Below are 17,819 nucleotides of genomic sequence, written 5' to 3' on the forward strand. Positions count from 1 at the left end.
AATGATTCGAGTTTTCGAATCTGAATCGAGTAATAATTTCAATGATTCGAGTCGAGTAGTAGAAGTCGATTTTTTCGAGTACTAAAATTATACACTCCTCGCCACTGCAAGTTAATTTATCAACGACAACTATAGTTTCGATACCATTTTCGCCTGTGGAAGCCTTGAAACCTTGAATGGCCGTATCGCAGCATCCCAGACAGTACAAAGCTATACGAACGTTACTGAAAATAACACATTTACGAAGTCATGATCATTCCACAACATTGTCACAAAGTGCAATTAACCCGTATGGTCGAAAAAATTCCAAACTGTCTTTAATGAGATGAATAACAGGCATTATATATTCTTTGTGGTGGTATAAAGGGTACTCATTTGATCTTTGACATACTACATTTTGTTATGACGTCACAATAAGTGATACTCGAATACTCGACTCGACTCGAAACATTTTACGTGATTCAGAATCGAGTCACTCAGATACTCGATTTTGCCCACCCCTAGTCGTGATACACTCATATGTGACGTATGAATATGTTGCTACTTATCGTTCCCAATGATTATGATTTTAAAAATTATATGTAGAATTGTAGATAGAATCACCGCACATCGACCAATCATCATATTTTGATGACATTCTGGGTCCGTTTAATTGCCCTGGTATTCGTGCGGCCCCGACCGTGCTCTGCAATTCTAAATTTGGCCCTGACACCGAAAAACTTTGGGAACCACTGATCTAAATTATAATCCGTCGGTCTCGATGTGAAGTTTATTTGTAAAAATATTATTTCTGTCATGCCGACAACCAATATCCACGCGAACTCGGTTTACCAGACGTATCGCGTGCGGAGAAGGGTTAATCCAGTTTTGTACGATGCGTTGATTGATCGCAGACATACTGGCGCCTGTGAGACAATGCGGTTTTCAAAACCTCATTGCCTTCCTAATTACCACTAGGGCTGGGCAAAATCGAGTACCTGAGTGATTCGATTCTGAATCACGTAATATGCTTCGAGTCGAGTCGAGTAATCGAGTATCACTCATTATGACGTCATAACAGAATGTAAAATTTCAAAGTTCAAATATGTACCTTTTATTCGTCCACAAAGAAGATAATGCCTGTTATCCATCACATTAAAGATACTTTGGTGTTTTTTCGACCATACCGATTTCATTGCACTTGCTGACAATGTTGTGGGAAGATATGACTTCAGCAATATGCTATTTTCAGTAACGTTCCTAGCTCTGTACTATATGTTTCGTATGCTACGATACGATTACCAGTGAACCCGTCCCTCGGTGAACCCGTCCCGTGAACCCGTCCCTCGGTGAACCCGTCCCTCGGTGAACCCGTCCCTCGATGAACTCGGCACCTCCGGCAACCCTAATATCCCCCTCCCCCAACCCTAATATCCCACCCCCGGCAACCCTAATATCCCACCTCTGGCAACCCTAATATCCCACCTCTGGCAACCCTAATATCCCACCTCCCCCAACCCTAATATCCCACCTCCGACAACCCTAATATCCCACCTCCACCAACCCTAATATCCCACCTCCGGCAACCCTAATATCCCACCTCCGACAACCCTAATATCCCACCTCCGGCAACCCTAATATCCTAACCCTAATATCCCACCTCCGACAACCCTAATATCCCCCTCCCCCAACCCTAATATCCCACCCCCGGCAACCCTAATATCCCACCTCCGGCAACCCTAATATCCCACCTCCCCCAACCCTAATATCCCACCTCCCCCAACCCTAATATCCCACCTCCACCAACCCTAATATCCCACCTCCACCAACCCTAATATCCTAACCCTAATATCCCACCTCCGACAACCCTAATATCCTAACCCTAATATCCCACCTCCGACAACCCTAATATCCCCCTCCCCCAACCCTAATATCCTACCCGAACCCAATGTCCCACTTCCCGAACCCTAATGTCTCCCCCCCTACCCTACCCAACCCTAACACCCCACCTCAACCTACAGTTGCAATAACGAGCAGACCACGCGTGGTTGATATGTGAGCAATAACAATCGTTGGGATATATTTTTCATCTGAACAAGTCACACACAATATACAATGCGATAAGACCCAATGTGATGTCATGAACAGATACGAGGATGTCGAACGTTGCACGTTCGCCCCTCGCCAAGTCAATTCAACAATGAGCCGACCACGCAATCGTGATCACGTGATCTGATCACTCCGTGACTGCGTGATCTACGCATGCCCTGACCTCCTTACAAGATCGACAAATCAGTTGATAATAACATTATTAGTTTAATAATTCATAATAATACTTGTTAATACACTTAATTTCAAAATTTCCCGAGGGCGGAATTCACCGAGGGCGGAGTTCATCGAGGGACGGGTTCACCGAGGGACGGGTTCACCGAGGGACGGGTTCACGGGACGGGTTCACCGAGGGACGGGTTCACTGGCAACCTACGATACGGCCAAGCAAGGTTTCAAGGCTTCAACAGTGAAAATTAGTATCGAAATTATAATTCTCGGTGATAAATTAACTTTCAGTCGCGAGGAGCGTATAATTTCAGTAGCCTACTCGAAAAAATCGTCTTTCACTACTCGACTCGAATCATTAAAATTAATACTCGATTCAGATTCGAGTACTCGAATCATTATGCCCAGCCCTAATTACCACCAAGAAATGAAGCGTCGTCAATGTTCAAGTTTATAAATTCATATTGCAATCATAACAGTCCCCAGCATTCTCTTATTAGACGTGCTGGCACTTAGTTACCGCATGGTTTTAAGTATATTACAAGAAGGCAATGCCTACTCGCGGTCACCGAATAGGTAAAATAGCTTCGTCAGAGATCACCTCCGTGAGTCTATTAGGGCTCTTCAAAAATGACTTTTTTTCTCAAATCGTGGTGGCTACTTGATAAAATTGTTAGGTTACCTAATTTAAGCCTGCACACAAAATTTGGTTCAATTCCAGCCAGTAACCGCTTTGCTACAGGAGAAGAAAGTTTCTATTTATTATATAAAAATAAATAAGAAAAAATTTGGTGAGGATCGTTTCTATAGACATCCTAACACTTTCATGGGGTGAACAGAAAATTTTCAAATTTTTCCTTTCATAAGTTTTCATAAGTTTTCATAAGTTTCCATAATTTTCATAAGTTTTCATAAGTTTCATAAGTTTTCATAAGTTTTCATAAGTTTCATAAGTTTCATAAGTTTCATAAGTTTCATAAGTTTTCATAAGTTTCATAAGTTTTCATAAGTTTTCATAAGTTTCATAAGTTTCATAAGTTTTCATAAGTTTTCATAAGTTTCATAAGTTTCATAAGTTTTCATAAGTTTCATAAGTTTTCATAAGTTTCATAAGTTTCCATAATTTTCATAAGTTTCCTAGCACAAAATAAAGGCACCCGTCGTTTATGGGTTCATCAAGGATGCATTCTCGGAGAACGCCATTACTATTAAAATTGATATTCAGCTGTGGAATATAGGCCAACCCTCCGACTAAACAAGATATATCTCAAGAACTTCCGACTTGTTTTTTCACTTTCATAATCAGTTGGCATTTCTGAATGAAATTTGTTTTCAAAATATCCGGTACGCCATGATGAGGCGGAGAAGCATGTACAGGGATTATACGGTTACTGAGTGGGATGCTATATTTAGTAGGGTATAACGGGGTAAAAGCCATTGGAGGCGTTTTGCCCCACCCATGTAACAAAACGTCAAATTGGTGGACATAGATGAATGATAATTTTACATATGGTAATTGATACTTGGACTTTCCATACGATCGTGGTAGAGTGGGGACGATATCTCATGCGCAAATTCCGAAATTCAACCCGTTTCGACCAGTTTGGTGGATATTAGGACGTTTCCCGCTTAGGGTAGGCGCGCTACCCCACTCTACCATATTATTTCTAAAATTTTCGTTGTGTGTGAAAATGCTTTCGTTTACCGACAAGATCAGGCAATGGTGAAGCGTCCAGCTTCTTGATTGGTAGGTCGTGGGTTCGATCCCCGGCCGTGTCAGACCAAAGACATGTAACACTGGTATCCATCACTACCCCGCTCATGCATTACTGGGATAGCATGAGGGGGTGGTGCAAGACTTAGAAAGCTTTGTATGGCTATTTCCGCACCTTCCTTGTCCAGTGACATATGCACATCATGCACTCCTGGTATGCATATGCAAAATGCACAGATCGTGTGTATGTACATTGAACATGCTCTCTGACTGGCACCTTTTGAGCGTGCAAGTCAGAGCGGTACGAATGTATCAGAATGTTAATATTCGAACGGTAACGCGTCAGGAATAAGCGTAATACATTTGTGAGTCGCGATCGCTTGGATATAGTTTGTAGGTGTATTATGTGCAGCTACAAAGTCAAAGTATTTGAATCATAAATTCATGGTCATATGAGTCGCAAACACGGTTCACCCTCTTCCTGACCTATAATTCGCGATTACTGTGACCACTTACGTTACGGAATTTTTGACCCTCCATGACAAAATATTTTAGAGACACCTCGACAACCGATATCCGCCAGGGTTGGATTTTTCCGCAGTCAAAATTTCGTAAGAAATCCGACCAACTGCCTATGGGTACTTCTTGGAATATTTAAATATATGTTGGTACGTTCCAGGTTTTCGTTGTTGCTCTCTGGGTGACGGTTATTGCGGTGGAGTTGGCCGTGGTTTATGGATGGTTTGGAAGTATAAATGAGTATCCGTACCAACATTATCCAAGTTACGATGTGATGGCATTTTACGAAGCGGTGAGACGGCCTCTGTGGGGTTTCGGTCTAATGTGGATCACCTTAGCCTGCACATACGGCTACGGAGGTAAATCCTACACAGATTGGTTGATAGGAGTAGGTCAAATGAGCTCAGCTACATATAGTCTATAAATATCATATTACAAACATATTTTTTTTTCACAGGTCCTATCACTCCTTTGTTGAGCTGGAAAGCGTTCATTCCGCTGAGTCGTTTAACATATTCTACGTACATGGTCCATACTTTCGTCGTACTATTTATGTATACCTCCCGAGAGGTAGAACTCCACATGAGAATAGACATATTTATATACTACTATCTAGGTATGTTGGATAACCTGGCAAGCATGAGCAATCCGCAAGTCTTGGTATCTTTTTGCAGCTGCTTTAGTGCTTTCGATGCTCGCTGGATACGCGCTCTACTTACTAATTGAAGCTCCGGTAGCAGAATTGCAGAAGCTCGCGTTTTCCAAACCGGACCGAGAGACTACATCTAGTAACATTGCAATGAGAAACGCTAACGCAGATGCAGATGCACGAGACTCAGCAGCGAAGGCTGGCTCCAGTTATAAAAATCCGGTGAACATCCACGACGAATTACACGTCCATGCAGCGGTGAAGTTTTGAGAGTATTGCAGACTCGACATAATGTCTGTGTGGGATGTGATCCGTATCATCTTCTCTTTTGGATTGAGCGAGCATTGAGTTGTAGATCTAATTAGTGTTGTTATACTCTCCTTATCGCATGATATGAAGTAATAATTAAGTCACACATAGGAAGCGTGTCGTCTATGAGCATTTAAGACAGGGAGACAGCAAGTAGATACACTAAAACATTACGATTATAGTATTGGGGGGAAAGTGCGGTGAGGTGAGGGGAGGCAAGGCAAGGGAGGCAGTTCCTCCCCTGTAACCACGAGAAGTTGAAGAAACTAATGAAAACGTTCATTGATTATCGGCATTCGCAGGTGATATTTATGATTTATGTTTTTAAACTCCGAATCGAGTACTGATTGTAGTGATTCGTAGACATTTTTCTTCTTTTTTTCTTTTAGCCATACGCTACTCATAGTATAATGTAAATCTAATAGAGAGAATATGTAATCCGTGTCTTCATTCATATACATGTTTCAATTCATGATAAACAGTTTATTTAAGCTTGGAAGATATCAAAACATAATTTATTCTGTTGAAGTGATATTCCGTAAAGTGGTTTGACGTAGGCGTAAACATTTATGTAATATACGTCTTGAAACTGCGACATTCAATTTTCGCATAAGTGTGTATATATGATATATCTTCAGTAACACTCGTTTCAACTACCATCTGGTTTGTTTCTAGTTACCACTGTGACATCCTATTTGAAACTATATGGTCTATCTATGGCAGGCACGGGTCAAACTTACGGCCCGCAGGCCAGTTCTGGGTATATTGAAAAATGCAAATATTATCCAGCACATTTCTGACAACGTTTTAGTAACAAATACTTCCATTCAATACTATCTCAAAACAGCAAATGCCGAACATGTTCATTGTTCATAGGCCCCATTATAACCACCCGACGGCAGTGTTGCGGTTTCAAGACACCATTAGGAACAAGTCGGTGACGTATAGACATGAAGAAAAAGCAAATCTGCCAATATGAAAATATTATATGCAGGTTAGCTGGAGAATATATATCATTCACAAAGAATCCGTGGTCGCAGTGCTGTACATTAAGCTTCTGACTCAAAAGATCCCCTGCGTCCAGAAAATACCGAATGGTGATCTCATAATGACGCAGTGTTGGGATCAAGTCACTACCTTCGAGTCACGAGTCATCTTGAGTCATTGCACATTTTGACTCGAGTCAAGTCAAGTCAATCGATTTTCAAAGGTGACTCGAGTCAAGTAAAGTCACTCGTTTCTTGGAGGTGACTCGAGTCAAGTCGAGTCAAGTCAAGTCAAGTCACGAGTCAAGTCACGATTCGAGTCAAATTGAATTTTCGAATTATATGTGATGATCCAAAGTCATTACATTTTGATAACTGTGTGAAGGATAGATTAAGTGGCCATTTATCTTGAATCAAATGACGATTATAAAGTTAAATATGCATGCAAAAAGTCGTTGTATCGCTCACGCACACGTAGAACTGCTAATAAAATACGTGAGTAACTGTATAGCTACATGCTACAGTCTCATTTTATCAGCCAATATAAAAGATCGAATACGAAGCCTCGAGAAGTTGAACAAATTGATGTGGTACAATAGGCACTACCTACCTACACCTCCGTGAGAATATCAAGGCATAAACTATATTCGTTCGATTTAAATCATGCAAGAGTGTTGGTAAAGGTGAGCACCACGCAATGTAAGCACTGAGCTGCTTAAGAAACAGAGATGCGATGCGATTAGATAAATCTACTGCTACTACGACAACGTCGGTGTGATGGTTTCGTTAGCGGTCAATTTATTTGTGATGTAACAATGGATGATCAGTGAAACTTACAATTATTGAAGACTGGTTGCTCTAACAAGTGACACCGGCGTATCGCTAACAACCAAAACATACATAATATAGGGTGATTTAATCGACACCGTTTACTTAATGACTTCAAATTGACTCATGAATTTTGCTTCTAGTCACGAGTCAATCAGCATTTCTGAGGCGCCGAGTCAAGTCAAGTCAAGTCATTTTTTCAACGTGACTCGAGTCAAGTCAAGTCATACGAAAAAGGTGACTCGAGTCTGACTCGAATCAAGTCATGACTCGAGTCATCCCAACACTGAAATGACGAACCAAATTCCAATCGCCGCGTTTATAGTTAGATCTTTTGTATTCTTCACAACACATACGGAGAGCTAACGACCAATGTTCCCTCTAATTTCTAACGAGACTGCGCACACTCACCGACTCACTGCGCAGACTAGTGCGGATCATGGACTGGCACCGGATTGGATATCGGGCCGGATTTTTTCAATTTTGGCCGAACCGGATCGGAGCCGGATCAGTACTTTTTCCGATAAGGCCAGAATCTTTATGGATAAGCATGACGTTTGTAACTGAATAACTACCGAGGCGGTAACCCTCATCAATCTGAAGGGTCACTTGCATGGATTGCGATAGATTGCGGAAATGGTCACAGATGATAGTCTGGTCTTGCTTTGACATTCCATCAAAGTCAAATATAATGTGTTAATTTAATTAGAGGCAAAACCCAACAACCTCATTGCATCGAAAACTGTGGAATGCCATGAAGGTCCCAATAATCGACAACAGCCCCCGCCGCACCGAGCAGTTGACTAATACCAAAACCAACGAGATATAGATTCGGTAGAGAAAATTACTCAAAATATTCATTGAATGCGCCAAGCCTCCACTCGAATGGCGTTGCCTATATGGCCTATGCTCCAATGATCCGATAAATTTCAGAAGCGTGCTTTTCGCGTTTAATTGGATTCGAGAATTATAGCTCGTACAAAAATCCCTTTCTCCCGGTTGCGGTAGGGTTAATATGTTGCCGAATGGTTGCTGCCGAAAAATGATGAGAATCCGCTGTCCTTGCATGATCAAATTCTTCTGTCTGGAATAGTAGGAATAATATGCAAACTGTAAAAGTCGTGATGAGCCAAACCCTAAAATGAGACGTTGCAGACTGTTGCAGGAAAACGGTATCGGTTTCAATTCAAAGCGATTTTGTATTGACGTAAGTTAATGGCTCGCGCATTCAAATTAATGATGAGTACAATATGATCACATCGGGAATTTTCGCATTTACGTAAACGTGGAAACCGAGGGATGAGTTAGCATATGTATATATATATATAAGTTCGCATTAAGTTTAAAGAGTAGCCACCCTCGGAGCATTCCATTTCTCGGAGTGCATTTCTCTGCAGTGGGATCTTCGTCGGTCAGCAAACAACAGTGAAATGATTTCATTACTCAAAGCTGTTATGGCGATTTATCTTGTTGGCCTGGCGTACGGTTACCGCCAAAATGTTCTAGATTTTTGTTCCACGGTTATGAATGGAGAAAAACGGATGGAGGTTGCACATGTATGGCAGTGACGTGCGGTGAGGTTCATGGCTGGTGAGGCACGGACCCCCCCCCCCCCACCCCACACACACACATACATACACGCACAGTCGCACACAAACACGCACGCACGTAAAGTACCTGATAAGCAGACCCAAAATGTGAATAACAACAGCAACGGGTAGAGAAGAGCATTTTCTTTGCACACTGATAGCCGTTGCAATTCCACATTCTACAATACATGTAGGACTGGGCGCTATTGTGCTAAATGGACAAGTTTAGACGGATAATAATTACTATCTCTTCAAGTACCGTTATAAATTATCCGAAGCACATGAAAATAGCATCCTCATTTACAAATATTTTTTCAGTAAAAAACACTAGATTTGCCGAATTTCGTAGGAAAATACACTAGGACAAGTCAAAATACACTGGATATAGTGTAAAAACAGTAGGAGTGGCACCACAAACAACGGCAACGCAGGCTATGTAAGTATAGCTATCACATACCACGATTAAGGGTTATAGGTATTGTAGTTGAGCACAGCATAAAGACCACAAACAACGACAATGCAGCCTATGCAAGTCGCTGTCACGTACCACAATTTAGCGTAGCTATGGAAGGAAAATACATAACAGCTACATAAGTAATGGAATGTATTTGCTCCGCATTACGTATTGGCCGTCGCTACTGTATAATTCCTACAAGAATGTTGCATTCCGAAATCGATGCGCGTTCACTGTGCTGCGATTGTCCAATTGTTAACGAATAGTGCATGAGGCAGATTCGTTTGTGCCTCACCTGGCCATTGTTTTTCTGCGATGACATTGTCTGCGATGACATTGTCTGTAATAAAGCCAAATGTTACCTTGCTTGGTGATTTTGGAGGGGTTCTGGTGCTCTGATACTGTTAATATTTGGATTTTCGGAATCAGTGTGACGATAGCACTTGATTGATACCAGTTATTATGAATTCTGAGCTATTTATGATGAATTGCATTGTCGCAGGTGAGGCACGACCCGCCCGTGCCTCACCTGTGCCTCACCTCTCCTTACGCGCTGTATTTTTGAATAATAATTATGCAAATTGATGATGTTGGGTGAAAAAATGTTCAAATTTCGTAGTTTATTAACATCGATGTAAAATATCAATATAATCATCGACTAATGGAGGGTTTTCACAATTTTCCCTCACTCACTCTGACGACAGGTGAGGTACTGCCTCACCTGCCTCATTGGACCCACGTCACTGATGTATGGGTAGAACTGGTAAAAGTGGTTCGCCCGGGCCGAGAAGAATGAAAGGGAACAAGGGAGACAAAGGAGACGAATTTGATCCATCAGAATTGATGAGTCGGATTGAAGTTTTGAAAAGTGAGTTTCGAAAATCTGATATCAGCATGTGACTATGTATCTGATAAACGTTCGCCTTTACATTTAAAGTTGAAAGAATGGAGGGAATTCCTGAGGTAGCACGTAAGATTACACACCTCCATAATTGGGTTGTTACCAAAAGGCTGATGCGTGTCTCGCTCATTAGGTGTTCTGCATTACTTTTAATATTTTCCTTTGTGCTTTAGTCCATTATTGTTTAATGGGGATGAAGAGCTGAGCGTCACCCGACTCTTCCATAAGCTCATCCACCGATCATAATGACGCACACGCAGCAAAATATGCCCGGCTGGACATGGACTCTGTCGTAGGCACATGGTGCCCCAAAACCAGTATGTTCAACTCTGACGTGAGTCTTCTCATCAAAAAATGATATCATATTGTCATACTTTTAGCAACTGTAGGCCAATAGATACAAGTAGATCTCGGCTCGCCGCAATTGATCAATGCGACGGTCACACAAGGTCGGGCTGACCCTAACGGTCATCCTTATTGGGTCAAGACGTACAAGGTAGCATGTGGTATATCAGATGGCAATTTATCTATAATAAGCGGAGGAGGAAAAAAAAGGTATGAAAATAGTCGAAATGTAGGCTACTTGCTCACAAAGCATTTCACACACTACGAGGCTATTGGGTGACTAGGGTTGCATCTAAAACATAACATATATCTTTAAAATATATGGACTTGTACTACAAATAGCTGTGGTATGGTGTGGAATCCATGGATGGGTACAAGCCTGACATGGATATATGAAGTAGCACATTTGTTTGGCAGTATCACTAGGGTTAATGCTTTCAACAATGACGCGACGTCACGTATTAATTTTGACGCAGTGAGCACAGATCACTGTATTTCAAGCGTGAAGCGTCATATATAACGGCATCACTCCGATATTCTTGAAACTATTATTAGCATACGGCAGGCGGAGCCGTGGTAATAATTTGCTCAAGATCAGGAGCTAATTTATGATAAAGACAGCTCTGGGGCTTTTTACGGCTTTTCCCAAGAAACGACCATGGTGTCGAGCATTCCAATCATTACATATCGCATACGTCGACTAAATCTAGTGCAAGTCGTCCGAGAGCTCATACTACATGCTTTTTTTCGAAAATATCTACACAATTATGGCATAGTTATAAAACTTTTGAAAAACACAACAACATTATTTAAATTACATCTTTATAAAACACCGTTTAACATATGTTTTTACCAAAGTGTTTAAAACACTTCTTGTTTCTACGTATACCGCATTATACCGTCTGTGTGTGTGTTTATATGTGTATGTGTTTGTTTGTTTTGGGTTATTCATGGTGTTTGTCGACTACTGTGATCATTTAACACCAGGCCGATATTCATCTTATTTTCCGTAACTGCACACCTCTAGGCTTTTGTAAGACACCGCTGACGCGGATGAGGTGGCGAGGAGGAGCCTAGGTAAACCTCCAACACTTTGGAATTCGGAAGTCGACCTTGGTCGGACTCGAACCCGCACCCATCGGTGTTGCAGCCGCGGATTATACCACTGCGCTATTTCGCCACTCAAGGCATGGGTCGCAATAGGTTTAATATTGGGTCGCCACGGCACCAGAGCGATCTATTAATATGTATGTAATATTTGTTGAATTTGTTACAAAAGAATTGCTTCGCGCCACGCGCGATTGCCTGAGGGTACTTTTTACACATCAAAAGTCCTCATGTTGGACACTATAGTAAATGAATAGGCCTTTGGAAGTAGAGAACTTCAATATTGCAGCAAACAATATACCGTACCGTGCGTTGTTATCTGCCGTTCGCGACGACACAACGTCACAACGACAAAATTAGTTCTATATTTCTAATTTGATTAACCGCTTTTACTGACATTCGCTCCTGATGAGAGTCAGCCGCAAAGCTTCAAGTGGAATCAATTTGACAATATGAACGTATTTTTGCTACTATATAGTAATTAAGCGAGACACACCGAAAATATGGCGTGATCATGAAAATATGCCGACCAATATGCATTACTCTATTGGTTTGAATTCATAATAAGATTAGTCTGGCTGATTTCTCCGGAAAACACCGTTGAAGACCGCTGAGCTACTTTAATGTAGACGTCTGCAACGAGCGGGTGAGGACTGCGGACCTATGAGACACATTCATTTCGAGGTCAAACCCCTTCTACGTCGGGACACATGAAGACGTGAAGTAATGGCCAGCAGATCGCTGGGAAATGCGATGCTAAACGATCAGCGATGCTAAACGATCAGCGGTGACAAAACCCTGGGTAAATATGACCGCCGCTGGTTGGCCAAAACTTTCGATATTGATATGCTCCGTCATCGGAATGGCCGGCAGTCGGTACCGAATGCAGTCCCGTCCTTGCAATCTGAGTGGACAGTAGAACAAATGTTACTCGCAGAGGAACATAATTCACTCCAATTTGTAATCGCACGCGTCAGAAATGTTTCGTAGAGCTGTGTTGCGTACAATTGTTGTATACGAGTTCTGTATGTCACACATACCCGTACAATCGTAGCATACTAATTTCAAAAATGCATATTTTTTCATGTGCGAGGCTTGGGTGATAAGATGTCATTAAAACTTAGATTTGGGTTGCGGTCTGAAAAGTTCAACAACCACTGCTTCAAGATAATGAACTGTCAAGTTAAATTGAGCTTAAGACCAGAGAACACCGGTATCGTGACTTTCTGTTCTCATCTCATTTACTCGCGAGACAAAAAAATGGAGATTGAACACAAGTTGGAGCAGCGTGTCAAACAAAAGATAGCGGGCTCTAACGCGCCTATTCTTCTTGATTGTTTTGGAGCTTAATTTCCAAGCCATCACGCAGAAGCATCAAAATAAGCATGCGGATTTTGCACCCCTTCGACGAACTGGAGCCTCGGCCACCTTTGGGTCATACTCTGAAAAAGGATTTCTGCCAGCAAGGATTTTTCACTAGCGGAAAATACGCTCAATTTTGGATAGGAGTGTTGGGTGTTTCTTATAAAGACCTGACCATCCAAGCACTAGAAGTTCTTATACAATACCCAACAACTTATTTGGCCAAAAACGGTTTTAGTGCGCTATAGATGAAATCAAAACGAGAGAAAAGAGTTCTCTTTTTAATGAGACACTTGATGACCTAAACTATAGTAGCCTATTTTGTTGCGCATTTGAACAAAATATTGTTAACTGTCTTCATTTTCTTCTTGCATTACAATTTTCGGTTGGTTTGTGCGAATGCAATTTATTTTAAAACAAAAGTTTGGATGGTGCTCAAAAAGGTTGAAGAGCACTGCGTTAGAACAATGATTCTTAGCTAGGGACGGGCACAATGATTCCAGTACTCGAATCTTAATTGAGTATTAATTTTAATAATTCGATTCGAGTATAGTGTGAGATGATATTTTGGTACTGAAATTATATTCTCCTTGCTAGTCCGCAATGTTTCCTCTAGGCTGCGCACGTACGCAATTCCGCAGTCTCCACGGTCTTCCACGGTCTCTGCGCACAGAAAATCCGAAGTGATGACCTTTTTTTATAGTCGTTACGCACTGTTGTCCAAGGGACCGCGCAGTGAGTTGGTGAGTGCGCGCAGCCTCGTGAAAAACTAGAGGAAGCATTGCCAGTAAGAGTTGATTTGTCAATGAAAATGATAGTTTCGATAGTATTATCCACTGTGCAAGCCCTGAAACTTCGGTTAGTCGTATGACAGCTTACGAAACATGTAGTGAAATTGCGATCAACCCACAAAGTGCAATGCAATCGGCATAGTCGAAAAATACCGAATTATCTGTAATGCGATGTATAGCCAACAACTGACTCAATACTGTTTATGGCCGCATCAAAGTTACATATTTTAACTTTCCACTTCTTTCATACTGTTGTGACGTCATGTTACTCGGATGCTCGTCTCGAAACCTAGTACTCGATTCAGAATCGAATATTCCGGGTACTCATCTAAAATACGCATGCAATACATTGCTAACTATAGTGCATAATTTAACAGAGGATCAACAAATAATCAATATTGTAACTCATGGGACCTCCCTTTCATATACAAGTTCAGAAACGCGCGCCTTCATCCTGGACAGTGCCAGCGCGTTGTTCGGTCGAAACGCAACAGCGTGCTTGATACCAATTGCAAAGTTGCAAACGAGCGTACGTCACTGCGCACGACGCATCACCGCAACAATCATTATTATTATTAATATGGTTAAAAGTTGTAGTAGCGCTTATCTCCCTTAAGGGTCTTGTGCACCACGGTCTGAAATTACCTCCTGGTATAAGTACCCTTACAATGTAATTCAACCTCGGCTATATACTAATCAAAAATTAAAGGATTCTACGACATGATAGCACGAATTCAGCCACAGGGGTTAATAGCTCGGGCTGGACCAAGAGGTTATACGTCGAGAATGGGATGTCATGATTACGGCATGACTCAATGAGAAAGGACCGTTGAAAATCATATCTTGCACAATTCAGTAGAAAATGATCGACAGTTTCGGCGATATTACAATGAAGACATAGCGGAGTATCTGAACATCCTATTTTGAACGAATGGGCGTTAAGCCTACAATGGCCGGAGCGCAAACGGAACATGATGACCTCGAATTGCCGACATGCATGCATTAACGGGAATTTAGTAGAAATGCAACTATGGAAACGCTTATAATGCATCCCTTTATCTTCACATGCGTACAGTTCCTGCCAGAGAGTTCGCGAATATTGACGGACAAGTGACTTAGCTTCTCCGATGGTCACCTCAGGGACCTGACGATTGGGGCCAGACACTGCCGCGGATGTTGCTTCGCGGTCGGCGATATCGTTGCCATGGATACCTTTGTGTCTGGGAATCCATCCAAATTCTACCTCTATACCTTTTCCAGTAACCAGCTCAAGCAAGGGGAAAAACTTGTTGAAGATATCTGTCGGCGCAGTGAGAGGGTTGGATATCGTGTTCAACACACTAAGCGAGTCCGAAAGAATCACATATTTGTCTTCATTGCATCCATTATCGGAAACCCAGGACAATGCCTGAAGATTCGCTAAAAGTTCAACATGAAATACGGAATGATAAACATGACAAGTTCTACTAACCGATACCGAACGAGAGGGGATATAGAAAGCGTAAGCGGTTGCTATTGAGGTCTTGGACCCATCTGTATATATCCCGATAGCTCCGTCGTGGCATTCGAACATATAGTCTTGGAAGCATGCTTGTATATGACTTCTTGAGTAACATTCTTTGGGTGTAAACATAGCAGTTGCGTATTGACGATTGGTTGGCGGGCCATCCACGGAGGTTGATAGTGGGAAAGGGTTTTCTCCACTGAAATTTTCCTTAATAACAGGACCGCAACAATCAATTACTTCTATTGTAATTTTCACCAAATCAAAACACCATAGGATTGCGTTATAATGAGAAGATATGCGGGTGCTAAAACGGCTTGGACTATAGTCTTTTAATCAGACACTCCGCTTGGCCTACATGCTGCTGGATTTAATGAATGCGGCATGTGTCGGTAGGCGAGGTCGATATTTCAGATTATGAATTGGGGTCAGGTACTCTCAAGATCTGACTATGGTATACATTCAGCAGGAACGCCTTGTATTTCGACTTGAATGTGGACTGGACATACTCGGCGACTGTCGGATAGCCGGCCAGATACTGTTCTACACTTGAGGTCCAGCATAAACTCGATATAGCGATGTGCTTTCTTGTACTTTTTCTTGCGATCAAGAATTAAATATTGCCCGACACAAGAAAGCATCGCAACAACAATTCTCGGTCATAAAATAATCAGGAGCGTATAATTTCGGTATCAGCTGCTATCAAACCTTGACCTCCGCATGTTTCGAAAATATCACCTCTATCAGCATGACAGGCAAGTCAGATCACGCGGGCTAATAGAGGATAAGACATTAATTGAAGAATATGCAAGGGCAAGTACCAATATTATTCACAAATTTCATCATTTGGCTCAAAATATTTTCGCGCTTCGCAAGATTAAAACAAATTTGCGTAGTAAGGCAAAACAAATGGTCCGATCTACTATAGTTTGGCGGGAGCGCGACAATAACTGTTGTTTTGGTCCTAAATGTTGCTCAGAGTTGTCCAAGGGACCGCCAAGAAGTTCGTGAGTTTGCGTTAAAACGGGACCAACGAGAAAGAACATTGGTCATGGGTCAAAACCAGGTTTAGCACCCAATAGTTTTCATAATCAGTCATACCGGGGCCTACGATATTCGTATTCGATATTCGTATTCGGGACCTATAACATGTAGCTCTAATGTCTAATCTATAACATCTTAAATGAGTACCTATGACTTACCTGTCATATTTTGTAATTGATATTTGATTCCTAGTTGGTCGAAACCAGGGGGGCACTGGGCAGACCTGCCTCCTGCGCGAGCCGCATATCAAAAGTCTTAGCTATAAAACAGCCACAACACAAAAATTCAAAAATACGAATTAATGACGTCAGAATGAAATGTAGTCGATCGAATGAAGTTTATTATTGTGTGGTGATATGATGCGTCTTCACCTGGGCTGCAAGGTGTTTGAATTCAGGTCGATATGACGTCTAAGCAGTGCGGAGCAGATCCTTCAAGAGAACATGAGAATTTAAGGAAGATTTCAGCTCTTTAATCTCGACGACATTTTTTTGATCAAACTCAGCAGTTATTGCTAGCCTTTACAATACAAATGGAAAAGCCTTATACACTATTGCCAGCCCGTAAATGATTGTGACCTGCGCTGGCGTAATTAATTATAATGTTCATTGTTAACACAAAGATTTATCATTGATTGAACCAGACATCCATTGCTCCGCGTGAAACGTTTCTGTGAACTGGATTCGAGAGTTCAATTGCAAATTTTTAACCCTGTATTGCCACCTTCCCCTAAATTTTACAAGTCTTGCGTGAACCCACAAGGAAAGAAACAACACGAAAGCAATACGCATGTTGGTAATACGCGATAAAATGCATCAATTTTTAATCAGGTTGAACCTCTCTAGCAAAATGGCGAAACGCATGTGCATCGTGCAATCATTAGAGGCGCAATCAAAGGCTAAAAGAGTCGCATGCGGGTTGCGAGTCGCAGTTTCCCGCCCCTGGTCTAAACTATCATACATAAACACTTATGAAATTGGGTATTTTTTCTTACTAAGTGAGAAAAACAAGGAAGGGGATAAAGTGAAAAGTATCGATGATAGGAAAAAAATGAGTCAATTTTCGAACTTTGTGTCCCATAAAACATAAAGTGGCAAAAATCAGTTGAAGAAAATGCTACTATGTTTCTAGCTACGCTTCTTCCCGAATGCCAGTCCTAATTTCGATGCCCACAAGTTTTGTTATATCTCTTCGGCAGCCCTATTATCTCATTTTCTCGCGGCAACCCTAAGCAGTCCCACCGGCATTATAGGGTACGGCCGCGCCGCTGTTGAGGACCACTGCTGCAGGCCTTTGCCTCTTGCTGGCCTCATCCTCGTGTTTAAGCACTACAGTTAGGCGATCCCATGAAACTGGGATCGCCTTCGATATTTTAAGTTTAGTCGGGTGCGTGAATCCGGAGCTAGTGTGCATCTTGTTCGGATGTCGTCCGGACCTGTATCGGAACCAGAGTCGCAGCTT

General features: G+C 41.8%; 2 protein-coding genes across 2 annotated transcripts in view; both read left to right on the forward strand.

The window, feature by feature from the left end:
* The window catches only part of LOC145456489 (uncharacterized), a 36,716-nt gene extending 25,967 nt beyond the window's left edge, over positions 1-10,749 (forward strand). The window contains exons 2-4 of the mRNA XM_080334607.1: positions 10,249-10,274; positions 10,379-10,522; positions 10,586-10,749. Coding sequence (XP_080190733.1) covers positions 10,249-10,274; positions 10,379-10,410 — 58 coding nt within the window. The 3' untranslated portion in view covers positions 10,411-10,522; positions 10,586-10,749. The remainder of the gene's footprint in view (positions 1-10,248; positions 10,275-10,378; positions 10,523-10,585) is intronic.
* LOC145456483 (O-acyltransferase like protein-like) lies at positions 4,672-5,448 on the forward strand. The gene is made up of 3 exons (XM_080334600.1): positions 4,672-4,848; positions 4,947-5,105; positions 5,164-5,448. The coding sequence occupies exons 1-3, from the start codon at positions 4,764-4,766 to the stop codon at positions 5,406-5,408; spliced, it is 489 nt and encodes a 162-aa protein (XP_080190726.1). The 5' UTR covers positions 4,672-4,763; the 3' UTR covers positions 5,409-5,448.
* Positions 10,750-17,819: the final 7,070 nt, after the last annotated feature.

The sequence above is a fragment of the Botryllus schlosseri genome, chromosome 14 (genome assembly GCF_051294905.1).
Source record: "Botryllus schlosseri isolate E-star chromosome 14, Bs_hap1, whole genome shotgun sequence".
Classification (NCBI taxonomy): Eukaryota; Metazoa; Chordata; class Ascidiacea; order Stolidobranchia; family Styelidae; genus Botryllus; species Botryllus schlosseri.